Source organism: Barbus barbus (assembly GCF_936440315.1).
Source record: "Barbus barbus genome assembly, chromosome: 3".
NCBI classification, from domain to species: Eukaryota; Metazoa; Chordata; class Actinopteri; order Cypriniformes; family Cyprinidae; genus Barbus; species Barbus barbus.
The window spans coordinates 16,575,346-16,597,411 of NC_136731.1; the positions used below are offsets into that span (position 1 = coordinate 16,575,346).

The window sequence follows — 22,066 nt, forward strand, 5'->3', positions numbered from 1 at the left end:
TTCTCCAAAAGACATAAAAAAATAAGAATAAATAAACAAATGATTTACAAGTTTAACGTGCATTTATCAAAGTAGGAAATATAATTAGTGTTCTTGAAATATGAAATAGAAGCGGGTCCGGATTGAATTCCCTCCGGGTCCGGATCCGGATCGGAGTCCGGACTTTGAGAAGCACTGCTATAGGTGAAAGCTCTGGACTGCAGGCAGGCCAATTCAGCACCCGGACTCTTCTACTACGAAGCCATGCTGTTGTAATAACTGCGATATGTGCTTTTGCATTGTCCTGCTGAAATACACAAGGCCTTCCCTGAAATACACGTCATCTTGGAGGGGAGCATATGTTGCTCTAAAACCTTTATATACCTTTCAGCATTCATAGTGCCTTCCAAAACATGCAAGCTGTCCATACAGTATGCACTTATGCACCCCCATACCATCAGAGATGCTGGCTTTTTAACTGAACACTGATAACACGCTGCAAGGTCTCCCTTCTCTTTAGGACACGGTCCATTTTAAATGAGCCTTGGCCCACAAGACACGACAGCATTTCTGGACCATGTTCACATATGGCTTCCTTTTTGCATGAGAGAGCTTTAGTTGGCATCTGCAGATGGCAAGGTGGATTGTGTTTACCGACAGTGGTTTCTGGAAGTATTCCTGGGCCCATTTAGCAGTGTCAATGACAGAATCATGCCGATGAGTGAAACATTGTCATCTGAGGGCCCGAAGACCATGGGAATCCAACAAAGGTCTTTGGCCTTGTCCCTTACACACAGAGATTTCTCCAGTTTCTCTTAATCTTTTGATGATGTTATGCGCTGTAGATGATGAGATTTGCAAAGTCTTTGCAATTTGACGTTGAGAAACGTTTTTAAAGTATTCCACAATCTTTTTACTCACTCTTTCACAGACTGGAGAGCCTCTGCTCATCTTTACTTCTGAGAGACTCTGCCTCTCTAAGACATCCTTTTTATAGCTAATCATGTTACAGACCTGATGTTAATTCACTTAATTAGCTGCTAGATGTTCTCCCAGCTGAATCTTTTCCAATTTTTTTGCTTTTGCAGCCCTTTCTTGCCCCTGTCCCAATTATTTTGAGACCTGTAGCAGGCATCAAATTTGAAATGAGCTCATTTAGTGGGTAAAATTTTGTGGTAAAATTTCTCAGTTTAAATATTTATGTTACCTATGTTCTATTTTGAATAAAATATTGGCTCATGTGATTTGAAAGTCCATTAGTTTTCATTTTATTCAGATGTAAAAAAAAAAAAAGGTCCCAACATTTCCGGAGTTCAGGTTGTATATATATATATATATATATATATATATATATATATATATATATATATATATATATATATATAATTTTTTTCCTTTTTCTTTTTTTCTTTATTTATTTTTGCAGTGTATACAAAATATGTTTTGCATCTCTAAAATTATATTGCCTGGCCATATTTTCCTTTTTTAACAAATGGTCAGTGAAAGGAGATGACTGAAGTAGATAGTCATCAAACTTAATGGTCATTTATTTATAGGAGATTTTCTGTTAATTTTCTATGGTATTTGCAATTCTTGCAACCTTGTTTGGAACATGTCTAAACAGTTTAAATCGCTGATTTGAGTGGTTTTGCAGTTTTCAACCAATAAATAATTAACTTAAATAAACATCACAATTTAATGAAAATATATTTAAAATATAGACAGATAATGATATTTGTGCCTGTAATGCTTTTCCAGATTGTTTACCGTATCTGAGGATGGTGAAAATGTCTAATGTGCTCTATTGGAAATGACAGGGCAGCTCTAGTGTCAGATTTAAGGGGGTGGAGATGAGAGGTGTTAAATTACTTATGACTCTTCCCACAGACCTACCTACTGCTTATTCTCATGATTTATTCATTGTTTTCTAGAGAGAGGTAATATGCCATATAATGACTATAAAGTGTTTCCCAACCTCTTCTGTCTTATGCAATCCTTGCAGCCACATGATGATCTAATTCAGCATTATCATAAATATTATAAATCATTAAATATTAGATTGTGATATACAGCTACATTTGATCCACATTTACATTAACCATATTCTGGAGATAAATGTGTACACAAAACTGAGATAAATTTGACAAAACCTCCTCATCGAGATATCCTCAGTTTATTAAGTAAATACATATAAGTAAATCAATAAATAAGCAATAGAAATCTCTCTCTGTGTGTGTGTGTGTGTGTGTGTGTACCTACTTAACCATATTTTGGGGACAAATTTGTACCCAAAAGTGTGGTAAACCTGACAAAATCTCCAAAAACCTCCCTTTGGGGACATCCTCATTTGTAAAACGGGTTTAAAAATAAACTAAACAAAGTTTTTTTGAAATTGTAAAAATGCAGAAAGTCTCCTGTGAGTGCTAAGTTTAGGTGTAGGGCAATAGCACATACAGTTTGTACAGTATAAAAACCATTACGCCTATGGGATGTCCCCATTTAGATAGCTAAGTAAACGTGTGTGTGTGTGTGTGTGTGTTTATGTGGTTTATGAGGACACAAATTTGTATAATGACATGGGTATGACAGAGGTATTACAATATGAAGGTGGTTTATGAGGACACTGCCTATGTCCCCGTAATTCAAAAGGCTTAAAAAACATACTAAATGGAGTTTTTTTGAAAATCTAAAAATGCACAAAGTATCCTGTGAGGGCTAAGTTTAGGTGTAGGGTTGGTGTAGGGCAATAGCACACACAGTTTGTTCAGTATAAAAACCATTACGCCTATGGAGAGTCCCCATAAACCACAAAAACCAACATGTGTGTGTGTGTGTGTGTGTGTGTGTGTGTGTGTGTGTGTGTGTGTGTTAATTAATTAGTTAATTGGAGCAAGAACAAAATCTTTCAAAGAACACACTTCGGTTGGGAATCACTAGAACAGTCAGACTAGAACTGTCACAAATGCGTAAATAGTGAGTAGGAATGCAAGACTATTGAAAATCATTTCTATTCAAAGCTTCCTTGTGACAAGTGTTTTGGCCAAGCAAGAGTTTCAGGAAATACCAGCTCTGCTCTTGACAAACTGATACTCTCCCTCGTTTCTGCTGAATAAACAAAGACAATCTGAACAGCCACCAAAAAATAATAAAAAAGGGTCAATTCTGCTTCTCAAATCTGTTGTGAGAAGATAAACAGTGTTTAATCCTAAGAAAATTACTTTTTGACACTTTTCCACAAAAGGGTACATCCTTGTGTCACATTTTTAATAATTGGAAGCACAAATTCTTATTGTTTTTATTACACTTCATTCTTAAAGTAAGGAGTATCTGATATGTTATATATCGTCATGCTTAAAATTGGGATTTTACATTTATTGCAAGAAATAAAATCACGCAGTCTGTTGTATTTAGACATTTTATAAGGCTGTGAAAAGCTGCAATCCTCACCATTCAAAGGTTTAGGGGCAGGTTTATTTTAAAAAAAATAATAATACTTTTATTCAGTAAGGATTTGATCAAAAATCAGTAAAGTCAATAATAATGTTACAAACGACTTCTAGTTCAAATCAATGCTTTCCAGTTAAAGCTTAATAATTTCCACAAAAATGTTATGCAGCACAACTGGTTTCAGTATTGCTAATAGGCTAATAATAATAATAAAAAAAAAAAAGTTTCTTGAGCAGCAAATCATGATGACTGGATTAATGATGCTGAAAATTCAGCTTTGCTTCACAGGAATAAATTACATTTTAAAATATATTCAGACTGAAATAAATTATTTTCAATTGTAATAATATTTCAGAATATTTTTATGTTTACTGTATATTTGGTCATATAAATTCAGCCTTGGTATAAGAATCTTGGCATAAGAATCTTCTTTCAAAAATATAAAAGATTCTTACCAGCCTGTCTTAATGGTAGTGTAAATGTCACATTAAAAAAAATCCGATACAACAGTAGTTTGACATTATGTGGTTGACAACAATTTTCCAAAGTATCATACTCTGACTAACATTTTCTGAAAAAGAACTCAACTGACTGAATTTTTAAGAGCCATATCTCAAACAAAATGGACATGCTATGAGTCCAGGAAATTTATAAATGCAAATCTAGGTGTCACTATTTCCTACAGTAAACTTATTGTAAACTTATTTTATGGTTTCATTTTCACATTATTGCTTGATGGGTCTGTTTTTGCATTTAACATAACCTCTCCTCCTGTCTATCCACACTATGTCTTAATTTTCCCTGAAAACAGACTCTGGGCCAAATTCTTTGTTTCATAACAAAGGCCCGGCGGTGATGTCATCAGAGTGCACATGCAGACAGAGCAGAGGAGGAAGTTAAAGAGCCAACGGACCGCAGGAGACAGACTCACAAACCCATCACAACCGCTCCTGCTACTCCATACAGATACAGTCATATCTCCAGCTCAAGACATTCATGATGCACTGATTGAAAGGTTTAGAAATATGCATACATTTTTGCTTGACAAGCATGAAAGGAAATGCAGAAACACCCATCATGCCTTTGCTGCCCTCATATGGAAGCACTTTTGTATAACTACCAAGTATTTTTCTGTGTTCATAACCAATTTGATGCCCTATTAGTTCAGTAATATACCAACATTTGTGCAGTAGCAGACATAGACTAAGAATACTAAGAATTAGACTAAGAATTAATCTTAGTGTGAATATTAATCTGTGATAAAATGATCAAGCAAGGTTTTTTTTAGGAACAAAAGTAAAGCATCTAAAGGAAGGTTTTCTTTTGCAATATAGGGTACAACAGGGCTAAAGGCACCTCGGGGTAAAAGGCGCCTTTGATATTATTTTCCTTTTAACCACTTTTCAAGATGCACTTGTATATTTATCTGATCTTTGACGCGATCGCGCGCAGCAGTGCAAAGTTGATTCTGTGCTTACTTGATCTAATATTTTATGTTTTTTAGCAAATGAGAATCGCTCAAATTAATGCATACATTTTGAGATAAAGGTCTTCTTTATGATTTTCAGTTTTGTTTAATATAATTAAAGCAACAGGTTTTAAATAACGAAAGAATATGTAAAAGTATGGTATTTGGGGTAAAAAACGCCCCTGCTGGCAATTGTAACTCTAATCGTGTTAGAATCATGTTAACAACATACTAACAACATGTTAATTGTGCTAGCATTATGCTGATGTTGAAAATGTTGAAACAAAATTAGCATTATTAGCATGTTGCTATCATGATGTTAACATGTTTTAAACAAGCTGTTAATGTGATTAGCATGATGCTAGCAACATACTAACATGATTAGCATGTTAGCCTGTTGCAAATCAAGAAAACATCTTCATCAGTTTGACAGCAGGTGGTGCAAATGCTCACAACACAAACAAATAAAGAAACACACTGCAAATGCTCACAACACAACCAAATAAATTTTATTTGCAGTGCGTTGCTTTGTTTGGTTTTCTTGTGAGCATTTGCAGCGTGTGTGTTGTCAAATTGACGAAAGTTGTTTTCTTAATTTGCAGGTGTTTTTTTCTATTTGCAGCGCGTTTCTTTGTTTGGTTGTGTTGTGAGCATTTGCAGCGTGTGCGTTGTAAAATTGAGGAAGTTGTTTTCTTTATTTGCAGGTGTTTTATCTATTTGCAGCGTGTTGAGCTTTTTCGGCCACCGTAGTCTCATGTAATTTTGTCATTAATTTAAGAGAACATGCATTGATTCCCATGAAAAGAAAGTGAACAGTGTGCATAGAACTCTTTCAAGCTGACTGAATTTAACATATTTTGACATACTTAATCAGTAATTGTTGCAATGATGGATCATTTTAGGCCATGGCGACTTTACATTTTATCTTCAGTAAATGCTTTTACTTTTAAATAGTGAATTCTACTGATGAGAAACCATACGTGCCTCCAAGTTCTCTGAACAGCTCTGCACAATGGAAAGCAGGGCCATAAAACTGAACACAAGGCTTTAGAGAGGAGTGAGTGATATTGTGATGGCTCACAAAAGACATGTTCTCTGCTTTTAAGAGTTATGGAATAGACTCTGGAAACCAATGTCAGAAAGTGCAGAGTTGCCATGGTGATGCATATTCCATTCTCAGCTGAGAAAATTTAGTCTAAAGCACTCCAAGGTAAGCAATTGTATAAGAAAAGCAAGAGCACACTGTGCACCAATTCAGTCCATTCAGAGTAGCCTTGAGTGAATGGAGTCGAGCTGAGACTCTCAGAGATGTAGGTGTTGTTTACGCAGCAGAGGGTGAGGATTTTTCTTCTGTTGCCTTGATATGCAGATGCTCTAATATTGCCAGAATGTTCTTGATAATTCTAGATAATGGTGATATTTCACCAAAATAATATTTAAATGTTTTAAATTATTACATTATTTTCATGACAATTAAGCAATAAGGACATTTTAACCACATTTAATTTTCGTTACAAACAAACTACAATGTCAAATTAAAAGTTTTACTTCAAAATACATTTTAAATCATATGTTTTAGTAATCTTAGCATGTTTTAAGTACACTTATTCCATGGTCTGTCTGAATACTGGATTCTGATTGGCTTAAAAACTGTTTAATGCACAGGTAGTTCCAAGTCAGTTTAATCACCGTTCTATATTAATGCACTGCTTTAATTGATGCACACAAACCCACACTCATCACTCGCAAACACACACACACACACACACACACACACACACAGAAAGAGAAGAGAGAAGATTTCAATCCAAACACAAACAATAAGATAAATGCCAACATCTCCAGACACTGTGCCCTTGTGCCTAATGCCTAAAGCCAGGCTCACACTGTGCGATTTTTAATAATCTTTTGCGATTGCTGCTTGTCACACTGTACGAACATGATCCCCATGTCAGACTGTAGGATCTCAGTTGTCTTAATGTCAGACTGTACGACAGTCAAGACGCGACAAAAACGGACGTACTCAAGAAGACTCGTCCGGAGTTTTACGTCATCAATACGTGACCCGCGTTCTCTCGCTATAATGGTAGCTAGCAAACAACAGCAACTTGTAGCGTTAGTTTTATTAATTACATGCCTTGATGTTAAAAAAAAAAAAAAAAAAACGAAAAAGACGACGTGTGTGGAGCAAGTCATGGCTGGGCAAAAGAGGACTTTATGGACTTCCAGTTCTACAGAGCGAACTTGAGGTAATTTTGTTATTCGAGTTTAAACATCCTGCCCCTTAATAAATAAACTTTACGTTGTACATGTATTGTTTTTTACAAATAATGAATGGTTTGAAGTTGTCGCGCTAATTGCGTCATCAAGTTCAGTGTTTGACGGTCGTCGTAGGAGATGTCACACTGCAGGAAACTTGAGGAAAGTGTCTGAAATCTTCTGACACTGCCAGAATTTAATCGGAGGAAAAAATTTATCGCAACGGCCATTAATCGGCTGTCGGTGAACATGTCAAACCAGCGATCTAGACAACCGATTTTAGCCTAGGATTATAGGAATCTTTTAGGATGTTAGGTTTTTTCAAAATTTGTCTCAGACGAACAAATCGTGGCCAAAATCGCACAGTGTGAGCCGGGCTTAAGGCATACCACCCAGACCTGGACACCGACTGTCTGTGTGATCATGTCCACCTATAAAAAAAAAATCTAGTACTATCCTAGCAAAAAGACTTGAAGAAGTAACTTTAAACAGGACCAACCAGACAAGCCCCAGGTGGAGCAGAACCAGCCCTAGCCCAGCCAAACCAGCAAGACACACCTCAAGAAACAGCATCCCACCCAGCACTTCATCTAGAGCCCCATCCAGAGCTTCAGTGCTGACAGGAGCCACACAGACAGAGACTGCTCTACAAAAGCCCCACCACTGAGAACTGAGAAATTTTACACTTTTACCCACTAAATGAGCTCATTTCAAATTTGATGCCTGCTACAGGTCTCAAAAAAGTTGGCACGGGGGTAACAAATGGCTGAAAAAGCAAGAAATTTTGAAAAGATTCAGCTGGGAGAACATCTAACAACTTATTAAGTTAATTGACATCAGGGGCCGGTTGCACCAGCTGGACATACACCCGGTCGTAAGGCTAGCCTGGACGTAAAATGCACTTTAAGTCGTGCGTAGAATTTATAGCATAGTGCTACGTCTGACACTAAATCTTACGCCTAGTCAGAGGTAGGTTTAAAGTGAAAACTCATGATTTGCTTAGACATTATTCGTTTTTAGGATTCATGTCTGTTAGGTAATTATTACTGCAGACGTGAACTGTAATGTTTATGGTCTTCTCAGGCAGGATAAGCGATATCAATCGCGGAGCTCGGTGTTGACTATAACACTGTCGACAGTAATTGAACTAATAAAAAAATATTTATGTACAGCTTGTAATTATGCAGTAAAATATTACATATGATCTGTCTGTAACATGATTAGCTATAAAAGGAATGTCTTAGAGAGGCAGAGTCTCTCAGAAGTAAAGATGGGCAGAGGCTCTCCAATCTGTGAAAGAGTGAGTAAAAAGATTGTGGAATACCTCAAATTGCAAAGGCTTTGCAAATCTCATCATCTTCAATGCATACAATCATCAAAGAATTCAGAGAAACTGGAGAAATCTCTGTGCGTAAGGGACAATGCCGAAGACCTTTGTTGGATGCCTGAGGTCTTCGGGCCCTCAGACGACACTGCATCACTCATCGGCATGATTCTGTAATTGGCATTACTAAATGGGCCCAGGAATACTTCCAGAAACCACTGTCGGTAAACACAATCCGCCATGCCATCTGCAGATGCCAACTAAAGCTCTATCATGCAAAAGGAAGCTATATGTGAACATGGTCCAGAAGCGCTGTCATGTCCTGTGGGCCAAGGCTAATTTAAAATTGACTGTTTCAAAGTGGAAAAGTGTTCTATGGTCAGACAAGTCCAAATTTGACATTCTTGTCGGTAATCACGGACGCTGTGTCCTCCGGGCTAAAGAGGAGGGAGACCTTCCAGCGTGTTGCAAGGAGTGATTTTTTTTTCCTCATGAAATTAATTCCTCATGAGGCCAAAACTCAGGAACTCTCGCAAAGACAGGTCCCATGCAATAAAGCCATAAAACTAATCTGGAGAAGAGATCTCCAAGGAGAACAAACAACACCACACTCACCAAACTTATGTCCTTGTTCATTTACGACCCCCTTCATCCTTTTCCTCTCCCCTCCTTGCTTCTGACTCGCCCCTCTTGCTCTTCTTCCCCAAAAGCAAGAAAATCCAAATGCCACAAGTATTTTATCTTGTGAATGTTGTTTTTTCCTTTTCATGTTTGGTATAATTTTAAAGGTCTCTGTGCGATTGGTAAATTGGTCTCAAGAACAAAAGCTTTTGTAGAATTGTGTTCTGCTGCTGAGGGGTGTGTCCCCCTTTAGGGGTCTGTGAGAATGTTTATCTATCTCCTGCCATGTGCAACCCTGGAGCACGGTAACCTAAACCAAAAGGTATTTTAGGTTTATACAACTGATTTAAAGATTTTTTACAGCGATTCTGTAGCCCGATCAGCCCGTAGTGTGGAGTGTATTTCATATGCTCCATACTACGTATCTTCCTGAAGTCAGGTATACATTTTTACTCTTAGATTCATCTTTGAACAACTGATGTTATGTATTTTCTTATTTTTGAATTGGCTTCTTATTGTTTAATTGTGTAATTGGCATGACACATTTTTAATTGACTAATAATAAATTGTTATATTTGATTTATTCTGATCTGTTCTGAAATCAGTTTTCAAGTAGATTAATGTGTAGTGGTATTTTCGCAAATCTGTGTTCAGTACATCATACGGAAGCACCAACGGATGAACCATGGGGAACATCATTACAGGCTTCTGATTCCTGACTGTCACTGGCTTAACACGGTGTAGCTCTTGTGGTTATAGGAAAAAATACACTTTTTGTTATGAGTATGCAGACGCAGCTCACTTAAAGGTATTATAACCACTCTGCACCCTCTGAGTTTGTGTACGTGGGTTCACTATCGGCCAAAGTGTAATTCCTGTGTGATACCTGGTCCCTTATGAACGAATAATTGAAAGTATGGGAATTCCAGAATAATCAAATATCTAAATTAATATACAATTGATATCTGTGATCAGTTTTTAATTAAGAATATTGCCTAAATTTAATGATCACTTGAAATTGGAGTCAGATTGAATTTCGGAGCTAGACTAAAATTGAAACTAAATCCATACAAATTCAGAGGCGCAAGTAAAAGACCGAACCTGCATTAAACCTTCGACCAGGCTGCTGGATTCCGCTTTTTGGGCTGGCGGGTGGATCCTTACAGTGTCATCAGCGTTCAGTTCAAAAGCCAGCATCTCTGATGGTATGGGGGTGCATACGTGCATACGGTATGGGCAGCTTGCATGGTTTGGAAGGCACTATCAATGCTGAAAGGTATATAAAGGTTTTAGAGCAACATATGCTCCCCTCCAGATGACGTGTATTTCAGCAGAACAATGCAAAACCACATACTGCAGCTATTACAACAGCATGGCTTCGTAGTAGAAGAGTCCAGGTGCTGAATTGGCCTGTCTGCAGTCCAGAACTTTCACCTATAGAGAACATTTAGCGCATCATTAAAACGAAAAATAAATCAAAGATGACCACAAACTCTTCAGCAGCTGAAAACTGAAACTGAAACTGAAAAATGTCAGGCAAGAATGGGACCAAATTTCAACACCAAAACTCCAGAAACTCATAAACTCGATGCCCAGATGTCTTCAAACTGTTTTGAAAAGAAGAGGAGATGCTACACCATGGTAAACATGCCCCTGTTCCAACTATTTTGAGATTTGTAGCAAGCATCAAATGTTACCCATTATTTAGCAAACTTAATTATTTCAAAATGTGTTAGCCTCTATAGTTAAAATGATGTTGATTGTTGGACACAAAAAAGTGCCCTGAAATTCTGGAAACACCTAAAGACAAGTGACCCCAGCACATACTATTATAAAGCCCTGAAACACCAAGAGCTGAACCTCACAAAGAGTCCCCTCCTTCAGCTGGTGCTGAGACTGACAGAGATCAGCCAGCCCCAGGACTCACACACACTCTCAACTATTCGGCCCAGACAAATCATCAACACAGAGAATCACAAGTACATCACCCACTGGACAAACACCATCAAAAACCAACACAAATTAGAATGTTATTCGGCACTAAATCGAGAGTACACCAAACTACGTGAGCACAGTGACTGATGTGAAACTCAGGAAAACACTGATGATGTACAGATTCAGCGAACACAGTCTGGCCGTAGAGACGCGCCAGCGCAGACAAATATGGCTCTCCCGTGAGGAGAGAATCTGCTCCTACGGCAGTCTGGGAGAGACCGAAACAGAGCAGCACTTCCTCACAGAATACCCAAATTTTTTAATACCCAAAAACCACTTTTACCCCAAAGTTAATCGTATTTCCAAATTTCATATGACCATGGAATAAGTGGGATAATCAACGTTAGTTGTGCATTATCCCTTACTTATTTTGATGTGCTGGCTAACATCTAAAGCACATGTAAAATAATTGATTATAATTTTAACTGTAGTGTGTTTTTTTATATTACATTTGAAGTTAATATAAGCGCACTAGATTGCAACCTCATCATTACAAATATATTTGAAAACATAGTTTCAGTAGAAATTTAGTTTACCAAAAATGTTTGTCAGTACATTCAGCAGTTCACTTTAACCATATTTCAAAGACAATAAAGTCCTACCTAAGTGTCAAGTTCAGATAACTGCATTTAATATAAATTCAAACTATATATTTTCAATTAATTGTAAACAACATGCTTGTAAATGTCTGAAAACATTACAGTCAGTTCACACTTAAGTATATGCTTTTAAAATCTTCCAAAGTATGTGAAAGTGTAGGCTACTTCTTTTTCACAATCTTAAGAGCTCTGTTCAAATCAATTGTCAGCAGCAAGAGAGAATGGTGGTCGTGATCATACCTAGTTAGAATATTGTCGTGAAGCTTCGATTAGTTTAATGTCAGCTGTTTTTCTATTTCTATTAAAAGAGAGCCATCAGCATCATTACGCGCATAGGGATTAATGAGATGTGAAACGGACTCATTCATATAGATGCAATTCCCGAGGTACCAGTCTCATCTAGACACATGCACAAAAAAAAAAAAACAGAGGGGCATAAGCCTTTACCTCTTTGACCAAATGTTCCTGTGTGCCCACACAAATAAAATGGGCTATCCATCAGGAAAACATTCAGTAAATGAAAATTAAGCTGTGTTCAATAAATATTTTCAAAAGTCAGTCATTAGCAACCCCTCAATTATGCAGACGACTGAGGGAAATAAGCTGAAATATTGCCACCCACATGCTACTCATGCCTCTACACTGAAACATTGAAGTACCTATTTCAAAAACAGTATTATACAACAGTCGGTTCTGGTTCATGTGTTTATTTGAGCAGTGCTACAAGAGTGCTTATATTTAGCACAAAATCACTGGGACTTTTCATTGTCAGTATCACTTTGCTTAACTTATCACAGCATTTCAGACCTGGACTGGGTTTCCCAAAAGCATTGTAAGCCTAAATAGTAGCTCCATTGGTTTCGATGGGTCTACGATGTACTTAAGCTAACGCTGCTTTTGGGAAACGCAGACCGTTCCAGACCAACTTTGGTTATGTTTCTTTGTGAAATGCAAGGCTTGGTTGGAAAACCATTGATGATAATAAGAAACGTTTCTTGAGCAGCAAATCAGAATATTAGAATGATTTCTGAAGGATCATGTGACCAGTGTTGGGAAGGTTACTTTGGAAATGTAATAGGTTACAGATTACAAGTTACCCTATTCAAAATGTAATAAGTAGTGTAAATATTTCAATTACTTTATTAAAGTAATGTAACTGATTACATATGATCACTTTTTGATTACATTTCAAAATTTCTAATGTTTTCAACTGTTAATCATTTTGAAACAATTAAAGCAGACAGGGTTTACCTTACAACACTGATTACTGTCAGACTTTCCAAATCCTTCATATCTTGAATTAAGATTATAATAATTTAATTTTAAAGCACAGCCACCACAAAATCAGATTTAAGCACCTCTTTTTACTTTGAGATCATTCTGAGTTAAAATACAGATTTAAAAGCATAAGACAGTTTAATAGCTATGATACCGTTTTTGAAATCTGTTTTGGAAACACTAACATCTAACAATGCCTTGAAAAAACAGTTAATCTTAAAAACTAAAGTATACATCCAAATAAAACAGTTATCGAATAGGCATGCATTCTATTCTGTGTCCTAAACTCCTGAAACATTTGGTGTCTCATATTTTAGAGCAGTCTGTGCATTTATGAAAGAAATCAATTAAATCTGCATGTATGTGAAGTAAATTAATATATAAGCAGGACTTAAGTCTGCATAATAGCTGCATTTAACTGACAATAGGCTACTCTGTAGCTCTACATAATAATGGCTCATATCCAAGTTGCACTGCGGTGGGCAATACCTTAAATAGCCAGCAGAATTGTTCAGATTCAGCAGACGAGCCGTAAGCGTTGAATGACGCACCACACGAGACCACCCATCCATTATCAGCATATAAAAGGCACTGCGGGAACCGCGTACAACTCACTGCACCGAGACCACAGCACGAGCCGTTCTGGATGATACCAGCAAGGAGCATGGAGGTGAACACAACTGATAAAGCTCTTCTTTCAGTTGATGGCACCGCGACGTTCTCCTGTTGCAGCTATCATTCCGAAGGCACCGCAACAGCTGATAAGCATTTGCAGTGCGCGTCGCACTGGACACGTCCAGAGCCCAAGGCGCGAGTGGTGCGCTCTTCCAGCACTGGAAAGCGACCCTCGTCGTCTGAACGCAAACCCAGGAGATTTCTGGATCCCTTTTCCGCGTCTCAGCTCCATAAAACAAAGCATATGAGATATGAGAGTAAAAACGACGAGCTGCTCAGCGTAAAACCCAGTCACTACCGGCGCATAGTTGTGCTCGGCGCGCCCCGAGTGGGTAAAACGGTGATTATACGCCGTTTTTTGGGTGATGGTGGATTCGAAGAACAGTACGAGCCAACAACCGAAGACTTTCACAGCAAACTCTACCACATCCGAGGGGAGAGATACCAGTTAGACATCCTGGACGCGTCCAAAGAGAGAGACTTTCCGGCCAAGCGAAGACTCTCTATTCTGACAGGTCGGTATGTGCACGGTGTTTTTACTCAATTGGTGTTCTTCAAATCGTTTAATTATAGCCTGTGGTTTACAAAGATCTCACTTCATGTGCTTTATGACCTCAACAGGTGATATATTCCTGCTGGTGTTCAGCTTGACTGACCGAGAGTCTCTCACGGAGATCTGCTCATTACGCGAGGAGATTTTCACTGCCAAATCCAAGCTGACCAAGTCCAAAGAAAACAGACAGCTTCCCATAATAATATGCGGCAATAAAACTGACTTAAACTCCTCGAGAGCTGTGCAGCCCTCCGATATCCGCCAGTCTCTCGGGGAGGAAAGTGTCCTCTTTGAGGTGTCTGCCAAAGACTGCACCAACCTGGAGGAGATGTTCGAGGCCCTGGCGGTGCTGGGGGGGCTTCCCACAGAAACCAGACCCTCTCTCCATCGAGACATCTCCATCCACACGTATCAAGCGCTGAGCAGCAGAAAGAGAAACAAAAGAGCCATGAATGAGCCGTGTGGCGCGGTGCACCCGCTCGCCCGCAGACCGAGTTTCAGTAGCGATCTGCGGCGCGTAATGGGCCCGAGCACCCCTAAACGAAACACACCTATTGAGAGGTGTCAAATACAGTAAAAGAGTAACGCTAGGGACTCTGTTTCAAACCTATGAATAATATTTATTCAACGATGTAAGAATTATTATATTCTATAAGTCCCTGGCTGGACCATGGGACAGTTTCTAAACACACTGACAAAGTATTTGTGAAATGTACTTCTTATAAGCCTGTTGGAAAATCGGGTTTAAGATGGTCAAACCGGTGGATCCGGTGGATCAGCAACAAACCAGCAACTCGCTGGTCAAATTAGTTGTTTTTTGGAACACTGACGCTGGTCATCCACACTGTAGAAAGTGGTAACCTGCAATTGTTATCCTAAAGAGCTATTTCTACTTGATTTAACCCTCAAACATGAGTTTTGTTGGTGTAAATTCATATAGGCCTATTTGACTTAATATTGATGTTACCGTTTTCAGATTACCATTTTGTCAGCAGGACTAAACTGGTCATTAGCAGGAGTAAACTGATTCCAAAAGGGAAATGTTGTAAAGCAAGTATGCATGTTTTCTTTATATTGAATGTATTACCCCAAATTTGTTGAAACATTTCTTATACTAACGCAGCAATTCTTGATAATAGACTTATGTTACCTCAAATTTGTTTCCACGTTGTCTTGTATCAAAGACAATAAAAAAATTAATAAAAAAGTTGACATGTAAATGCTTCGTTTTTTTCTCAAAATACATGTTTGTTCAAGAAATCAGGGTCATTGCAATCAATATTTCTCCTGAAGTTGTAGAAATGTCGAACATTCATAATGAGAAATTATTCTTGATGCAACCAAATCAGCATCGATCGTGACACATATCGACAGGACAAATGAGAGAATGTAACGTCACATATTTAATATGCATGATCCGAGCTATATTTATACCGTGTCCCCCGCTTCACCTCAGGTTTGCAGACAGACAGTAACTACGCCTCTGCTTTAAGGAGAAACCAGTTTACTGCAGTATGACCATTCATGTGTGAACAACGGGAAGAAATGAGTGGGTGGTGAAGCCATTGTTCTCATCATCTGCAGTGGCTTGAGTCATCATCGCTATGCTTGCGTGAAATTCTCTCATATTAGTAAGAAAACGCGCCCACGCATGTGCATACGCATGTGCACGCATACGCACGTATGTGCGAGTCTCGGACAATACAGTAGGCTACATAATAGACATTATACAACACGACGCAGCTGAGAGATGAATTCCTTTTAGACTTGGAATATACACGAATCCAATGATGAATATTGCGAACAATAAATGATAACCTACATAAACAGTAAGACAAGGATTTTTATTTTCAGTTTGGTAGCGGTATGCAAACGGCGCTCAGCACCATGGACAGCGCACCAGTCCTTTACTTTGATGCGTTTTCTATTATGAATAGCTTGAAAATGTTGTCTGAACTACATTACTGACTTTCAAAATGATAACTAAAATAAATTTTAATTGTGCTTAAACAAGAAATAATACTGTGAGGGAGCAAATTGAATAATTCATGATTCTTCAAAGACCTTCTGTCTAACAGAGAATGTGGGTAGTTTGGAGAAGAGTAAGTTCAAATGGCTGATGCTATAAGAAACCACTTCTGTGCCAAATAACTCGAGATATAAAAGCCCGGAGGGCATACAATCACATCAAATGTCATAGATCAGAGAAGGCAATCATCTAGTTTACTGTGTTCATCTTTTTACAGATTCCTGAATGTATTCAAATAATACTTTCAAATATGAACTGTAAAAATTGCTAATATTTTACAAATCTAGATTAAAACACATATCAAGTTCTTAGAAATACTCTGTATTCGTTTCATATGTTTTTTTTAAACTTTCATACCATTTTTCGAAACCTTTCAATGTGATGACTCTAAAATGATCATGTGATGTAACCATAATGTAAAACTGCTATATTTTCCATACACTTTGAATACAAATCTTAATCTTTTTTTATATAAAAAGTAATTAACTTACGTCACAATTAAATGGAAGAAGCGACAGATCTCCTCTTCCATATTGTAATGTACATCAGAGTGTAACAAATTAACACGAATAAAATGTATAGTTGTTGACTAGATTTTAAATCGTGGGTGTTATTTTAGTGGACTAAATGTGACCCTGGAGTACAAATCAGTCTTAAGTCGCTGGGGTATATATGTAGCAATAGCCAAAAATACACTGTATGGGTCAAAATTATCCATTTTTCTTTTATGCCAAAAATCATTAGGATATTAAGTAAAAATCATGTTCCATGAAGATATTTTGTAAATTTCCTACTGTAAATATATTAAAACTTAATTTTTGATTAGTAATATGCTTTGCTAAGAACTTAATTTGGACAATTTAAAGGCAATCTTAAATCTTAAAAAATTTAAAGTATTTTGATATATACATTTCTATATATTTTTTTGCACCCTCAGATTCCAGATTTTCAAATACTTGAATCTCGGCCAAATATTGTCCGATCCTAACAAACCATACATCAATGGAAAGCTTATTTATTCAGCTTTCAGGGGATGTATAAATCTCAATTTCGAAAAAGTGACACTTATGACTGGTTTTGTGGTTCAGGGTCACAAATAATTGGAGATGTTCTTCATATTTCACCAGTGAAAAGTTTGTAATTTTCAATGGAAGTCATAACATTTTGATTAGACAAAATCGAAAGGCTTTTAAAAAATGAAGCATATGCCCAGGTGTTCACATGCATTCATAACAAGGTAAATTTATATTTCATGCCAATACTGAACATTGTTTTCCATTCAAGAATTTTTTTTTCTTTAATATTATAATCAAGATCATATTTTCACATATTTACCTTATGCACACCTCAACAAACAAAACAAAAAATCTAAATTCAGACATTAAAAACATGCTCATCGTAGGAAAAAAAAGCACTGTATTTGTGAATAAATAACAAAAAAAAGTGTCACATCACTGACCAATGTTCATTCTTCAAGACTAAACGTTTCTTCACATGGGAGAGTGTTTCATTTTCACCTTATTATGCATTCCCTTGTGTGCAATCTTTTTCTCATATTTCTCTGATGCAAACTTTCATCGGTCTCTCTGCCTCTCGGTCTTTCTGCTGGAGTACTGCTTTTTGAAAAACATCTCTAATTCCAGCAGCATTGTGGGTAAGATGCTGTCCAGTAATGCTAACCCTTCCCAGGAACACCGCAAACCCCTAAAACATAAAGATAAGCATCAATGGGGCATTGATGTATAACTGAAAATGCAATGTACACATCACACTTGGTTTATTTACCAAGTAAAAATGCACAGATAATATTTTAGCAGTAAACATTATTACCTGTCATTAAGTATTAAAAGTCCTCCTGCTTGAAATTCTTGAACCTTTTCAGACATCCCAAAAATTAGTTGGAGGTCATCTTCTGGGCTGAATAACTCCCAGTGCTACAATATAAAAAACTAAAATTAGAGGCATCAGTCACTTCATCAGCTTTATCTAAAATGGCACCCCAATTAAAAAAATAAATAAATATTATAAACATACTGTACATTTTAAATAGTCTATAACTAATAATAATTATGAAAAATGTGTTTAAATGTAATGAAAATGCCAATGCAAAATCTACTACTACTACTAATAGTAGTAATCACCCAAAAGTTTATTTTTTTAATGCAAAACATTACTGGCTGGAACGTTTTATAGTTGTAAAACCTATGTTATGTACCTGCTGGGCGATTCCTTCAGTCATGCGCAGACCCATGACCAAAACCTCCTCCAGCCTGCAGATACAATTTCCATCTGATTCAATAACTCAGTAACAGTCGGTGTAATCGCTCCACTCTGGACTACAGAGGAGATAGTCTTACAGGCCACAGTGGTCGAGCTGTATTCGGCGGCGTGTCCCATGACCGTGACGCTGAACCTCTCGTATCCAAACATCTGGTTCTAAAGTCTGGGTTCGTGCTTCCCTCTGAACTCCTCCCACTGCACACGGCACAAATCGTCCATGTGCCCCTAACAGATGATATTGAACACAAAACAAAGATATCTTGCTTGTGTGTGAAAGTATGTGTGAGTTCCCAAGATTAGTTCACTGTTCAAAAGTTGAACAGTTGTTCAAGTCTCTTGCTCATGCTCAGCAAGCCTGCATTTATTTGATCAAAACTACAGTAAAAACAGTAAGCATCAATGGAGGATTGATGTATAACTGAAAATGCAATGCACATATCACACTTGGTTTATTTAACAAAGTATTATGATGAATAATAATATTATTAAATATTATACAAATTTTAAATAACTGTTTTCTATTTGAAAATGTTAAAATTATATTTATTTCTGTGATGCACAGCTGTATTTTCAGCATCATTACTCCAGTCTTCAGTGTCGCATGATCCTTCAGAAATCATAATAATATACTGATTGCTGGTCAAGAAACATTCCTTATTATCAGTGTTAAAAACAGTTGTGCTGCTTAATATTTTTGTGGAAATTATGATACATTTAAGGATTCTCTGATGAATAGAAAGACCAAAAGAGCAATTTATGTAAAAGATAAATATTTTGTAACATTATCGATGTCTTTACTGTCGTATGATCAATGAGATGCATTCTTGCTGCATGAAAGCATTAATCTCTTTTTTAAAAATCTTTTGAACTGTAGTGTATGTGCACAAATGTACCTGGTCCTACACCGATGTACTGACGACCCTTCCAGTACCCGATATTGTGTTCACTGACAGCATTCTACAATAAACACATAATCCATAAACTACACTGTTAAAAAAAAAAACTTGAGTAAACTTAAAAATTTAAGGCTTCAGCAGATTTTTTTTGCTTTCTTAACTTATTGTTTAGGAGATTTTTGAGTTCTCAACTTTTTGTTTTGTATAAACTTAAAACAACAAGTTGAGAAAACTTAAAAATCTGCTGAGGCTGGTTGCCTTAAACTTTTTAAAGTTTGCTCAACTTTTATTTATTTATTTTTTTTACAATGCTGTAAAAAAAAAAAGAATCAAACGTTGAGAGAACTTAAAAGCAAATGAATAAATGCTATATTATGTACAGTAAATAATCAAAATGTGGAAATGGTACACTGTAAAAAAAAAAAAAAAAAAAAAAAAAGTTGAGCAAACTTAAAAGTTTAAGGCAACCAGCTCAAGTTCTCAACTTGTTGTTTTAAGTTTATTAAACTCAAAATTTGAGAGAACTAAAAAATCTCCTACAAACATAAGTTGAGAAAACTCAAAAATCTGCTGAAGCTGAATGCCTTAATCTTTTAAGTTTGCTCAACTATTTCCAACACATGTCCTTGGTGTAGTGCTACAGGAACTTCTTATTATTCTCACCTTATAAGAATTTAAGCAATAATAACTTACATTTTTGGCAAAGTTGGACACTTCATATTGACGAAGCCCAGCCTTCTCCAGGACTCCTCGTGCTGAATTGTACATAACAGCTGTGACATCTTCACCAGGCACGCTTAGTTCACCGCTGTCAACCTGTTTAAAAAGCTGCGTACCCCTTTCCAAAGTCAGCTGATACAGTGAAACGTGATTATCACAAACCGGCAGCAGTTTCTCCAACTCACTCTCCCATGCCTTTACACTTTGTCCTGGAAGCGCAAACATGACATCCACTGACACACGTCCCGGGCAGAGAGTCCTGGCCTCTGACAGCGTCCAGAGAGCATGCTGGGAATCGTGATCCCTTCCTAGTACCCTCAGGTGATCATCATTCAGCGACTGTGGAGAATAGCATTCGATCTATGGAGACTTGGTCAAAACTACAAAACATCATGTGCAGGCACCATACCTGGATTCCTACAGAAAACCGGTTAACTCCTGCTAACGTGAAGTCTTTCAGACTAGCTTTTCCAGCAGGTGTAGGGTTCACTTCCAGAGTGACCTCTGCTTCATTTGAGAGATGAGCGTGTTTGGAGACGGTCTCCAAGACAGCAGAGATTGTGGAGGGCTGAGCCAGGCTGGGTGTTCCTCCTCCAAAAAACACTGAGCTGATCCTACAGGACAGTACAGAATAAAAAGGATATAGTTCATCCAAAAATAAACATTTTATCTACCCACATGTTGTTCCAAACCTGTATTTAGTCATTTCTTACAAAAAGGAGGGTAACACTTTATTTCGATAGTCCACTTTAGACATTCTACTAACAGTAAGTATCTTTGCAACTACATGTCAACTAGCAGTTATTAGAGTATTAGTAGACTGTCTGATTAATATCTTCTAACACTTTATTTTGATGGGTCAACAACATACAACATACTGACTATAAGAAACTTTGCAAGTATATGTCAACTTATTCTACTAAGCCTCAACCTATACCCTAACAATGTACTCAGAGTTAGTAGACATGCAGTTGCAACTTAATGAGATTTAGTTGACATGTAGTTACAAAGTTACTTATAGTTATACCAATATAGTTATACCAAAATAAAATGTAACCAAAAGGAGATTTTTTTCTTAAGTATATTCTTTAAAGCATACTGTCTGACCTCTGCACACTGACCTGGAGACCTGACTGAGCTGCAGTAAGGTTTGTGTCTCTTTCTGCAGACATTCTGTCATAACGGCGTGGTTTTGATTCCGAGGAATATACTTGTTGAAGTTGCAGTAGAAGCATCTTTTAAGGCAATAAGGCCACTTTAAAAAAAGGAGAAATACAGATAGGTAACGTTAAAAGAGAACACATTTACCATTCTGTGTATTTGCCAGTGGCTTCGACGGACGTGTTTAGACACTCACGTGTATATAAAGTGACGCTTCATCCGCGTGAGGAGGCAGTCTGTGATTAGTAGCGATGGATCTCAACAGGACAGAAGCGAACGCCGTTCCCAAACACCGTAAAGCGTGCTGCTGTGTTAGTAATGTTCGTCTCGACATACTGTACTTGAACAATCCTCAGTGAAGTTACGCTTCAGACATATTTTCTGCACGGTCCTATTTTACTGCAACACACTGCGTCACAAAGATGTGAAACGCTAATGTCCTGGGAAAAAATCAATAATAATAATAAACAATCAATTGTTATCTACTGTACATGTTTCTGAAGTGATATTTTTAGATGGCCATCTGCTATAAAAATAAAATAAAATAAATAAAATATTTTTAAAAAGAGCAATATAAATGCATGCCCGATCAAAATAAATCAAGTACTCCAGAGAGCAATCTGGACGATTGGGGCGTAAATTACCTAAACTAGAATACCAGGACCCGCACGGTAGCCTGCTTTCACCAGCAGCCACTGATTTTACTTTTTTTCTAATGTGTGCCGTTTAATTGTATTTTTTCTGAGCAAAAAATCATGACAATCATACTTTCACAATGAAAA

At 37.2% G+C, this 22,066-nt stretch overlaps 2 protein-coding genes across 3 annotated transcripts; one reads left to right on the top strand and one right to left on the bottom strand.

Annotated features, from left to right (window-relative positions):
- Positions 1-13,616: 13,616 nt before the first annotated feature.
- LOC306845107 (GTP-binding protein Rhes-like) lies at positions 13,617-14,775 on the top strand (the record flags this gene model as incomplete). The annotated part of the gene is made up of 2 exons (XM_079377693.1): positions 13,617-14,160; positions 14,267-14,775. The coding sequence occupies 2 exons, from the start codon at positions 13,617-13,619 to the stop codon at positions 14,773-14,775; spliced, it is 1,053 nt and encodes a 350-aa protein (XP_079233819.1).
- Positions 14,776-16,023: 1,248 nt separating this feature from the next.
- LOC306844828 (radical S-adenosyl methionine domain-containing protein 1, mitochondrial-like) lies at positions 16,024-21,697 on the bottom strand. 2 transcript variants are annotated; one of them, XM_079377226.1, is made up of 10 exons: positions 21,481-21,697; positions 21,245-21,378; positions 20,533-20,737; positions 20,240-20,462; positions 20,097-20,158; positions 19,401-19,464; positions 18,585-18,732; positions 18,443-18,497; positions 18,058-18,161; positions 16,024-17,931 (listed from the first exon to the last, which is right to left on the bottom strand). In XM_079377226.1, exons 1-10 carry the CDS (start codon positions 21,616-21,618, stop codon positions 17,802-17,804), a joined length of 1,263 nt encoding a protein of 420 aa, XP_079233352.1. In that variant the 5' UTR covers positions 21,619-21,697; the 3' UTR covers positions 16,024-17,801. The 2 variants fall into 2 exon arrangements, with proteins under 2 accessions (XP_079233352.1, XP_079233351.1); XM_079377225.1 differs by having other exon boundaries at positions 20,097-20,462.
- Positions 21,698-22,066: the final 369 nt, after the last annotated feature.